We start from the raw sequence: 2,051 nt of genomic DNA, 5'->3' as shown, positions 1-2,051 counted from the left end.
AATCCACCACTACACTAGCTTAGGCCTTCGCCACGCAATCCATGCTGCTCTCACTCCTACATGCAACATACCCTTTCGGCATATTTCTGTGTCTCGTGTGCTAACCCGTATGTAGTCTCAAGTCGTTCATACTTTACGAGGTGGTTGATTAGACCACGTAGCAAATTTATCCTTTCTTTTGGACCTCCGGCCAATCGCCTATAAGGCTTAAAACGTCTTAACATCTCTGGACAGTTACAATAATTTCACAACCATACTCTACTTTTCAATTTGTGTGCACGCTGCCATGTTTGTTTGTGTGTTTGAGCAGATTCGTAACATGTATTATAGCGATGAGGGCGCTATGAATATAAGTCGGAAACTCCTAAGTCGGTTCGTCTCTGAAGTCGGTATCGTAATGTGATTTAAAAAATACCTCCATGATTGAATTAATAATCCAAATACAATATGTGGGCTTAAAATTTAAAAATAATCATAATATTAGAATATAAAAATGGAAATACAATAAAACAACCATAAATGGAAATACAATAAAATAACCATAGCCTTAAAGAAGTTATGAAACAAAGGTAAAGGATTTTTAAAATGTAGTGCGATATTCCGACATTATAAATTGAAACTTCGGAGCAGGAAGACGTAGTTGCAAGGTTAATAAACTTTCAGCGTTGAAAATTACTGATAAACTTACTTTGGGAGGATTGCGTTCTTCATACATGTACAGTAGTTATTGCAAAAAGCCATCTGTTTGTAATACCAACCAATCTTCTCATCTGTATCAAAACGATAACAAATACGAATACATCATTATCATTATGCTTACAATATTCTCGACAATACGTGTACGAGCTGAATTTGATCTTTGATTTATGCAAAAGGCATAAATCGCCAAAGTTGTAATAGACACACCTATAATGGTACTGATAGGGGAATGGTTGTCTAAAAATTTAATGACATACCGTAACCGTATTCGTTATCATTTTCCTAAGCTTTCGAAAACACCCAAATGGCCTACCGTAGACTAACGAATATATTTTTGTTTATTCTTAACTCCATGTTAATACAATTGTCATAGCGCCACTGAACATTGCATTCTGCCGTGGATTTTGCGCTATACAAATCCTTGTTGAATTTATCGATTATCCCCTTCTTAATAATCTTTTTTCGTTTTAAAAGTTTTTCCAAGAAAAGATGTTCCAACTGATGAGACTAAAAATGTTCCTATAGAATAATAAGACCGCCTAACAAGATCATCTTAATCATTAAACAGTGCTTTTTTCTGAAAGATTGTTTTTTCAGTATTTTGATTCTTTTGTGCAAGGACAAAAATGTGTAGATGGAAACCATCTAGGGTCACAGTTATACCCAAAACACTCTGTTAAGAAGGGGTTCAATTTTATCAAAGCTGTTTTGTCTGGGGCAAATTTTATCCGCAGTAATTTTTAGGAGTCATCTTGTCATGCAGGTTCATTTTCCGGGGCAGTTATCTTCGGGCAGTCTTTCCCAGGCCCACGCTTTGGCCTAACCAGTGGTGGCGCCCAGCGGAGGGGAGTGGGAAGGAGTCAGTGATGACACCAGGATTTGCCCGACAGGGGGCTAAAGGGCTAGGTGTGAGCGAAGCACGCCTCAATTGGCTAGGGGGCCAGCCGCCTAGGGGCCACCGGTGGGGGAAGCTACGGATATTTGACGAATCTTGGTGAATTTTTAATAGTTATTTGATCGGCATCAAGCTACCGTAATATGACTTAATGAATGTTTTTAAATGTCGAAATTAACTTTCAAAACTGAAAATTTTTGAATAAAATAACTAGAAACAAAGAGTATGCAATGCAACCAACTAACTTATTTTCAAATCCGTTATACATTTTATATAATTTTTTTTTTAATTGCCACCCTGTTACATTACAGTACTATCCTCCCATCATGGCGAAATCCAGGTTTTTCATAATCTATGCGTGATTGTGAATTATTAACAACAAGATTACGAATAAGAACGACGAGCATTTGTCATAGTAGAACGTAAACCATTTTTACTTAGTCGCATTGAACAGGGG

The 2,051-nt window shown here is 37.1% G+C and overlaps 1 protein-coding gene across 1 annotated transcript in view; it reads right to left on the bottom strand.

Moving 5' to 3' along the window:
* LOC117108298 (39S ribosomal protein L17, mitochondrial-like) overlaps nucleotides 1-301 on the bottom strand; it is a 4,032-nt gene extending 3,731 nt beyond the window's left edge. The window contains exon 1 of the mRNA XM_033250276.1: nucleotides 72-301. Coding sequence (XP_033106167.1) covers nucleotides 72-224 — 153 coding nt within the window. The 5' untranslated portion in view covers nucleotides 225-301. The remainder of the gene's footprint in view (nucleotides 1-71) is intronic.
* Nucleotides 302-2,051: the final 1,750 nt, after the last annotated feature.

This window comes from Anneissia japonica, unplaced genomic scaffold (assembly GCF_011630105.1).
Source record: "Anneissia japonica isolate Jap-2015-1 unplaced genomic scaffold, ASM1163010v1 scaffold426_len1935630_cov189, whole genome shotgun sequence".
NCBI classification, from domain to species: Eukaryota; Metazoa; Echinodermata; class Crinoidea; order Comatulida; family Comatulidae; genus Anneissia; species Anneissia japonica.
Note: the sequence above shows the minus strand (reverse complement) of the source record. Positions and strands in the feature narration are given on the sequence as shown.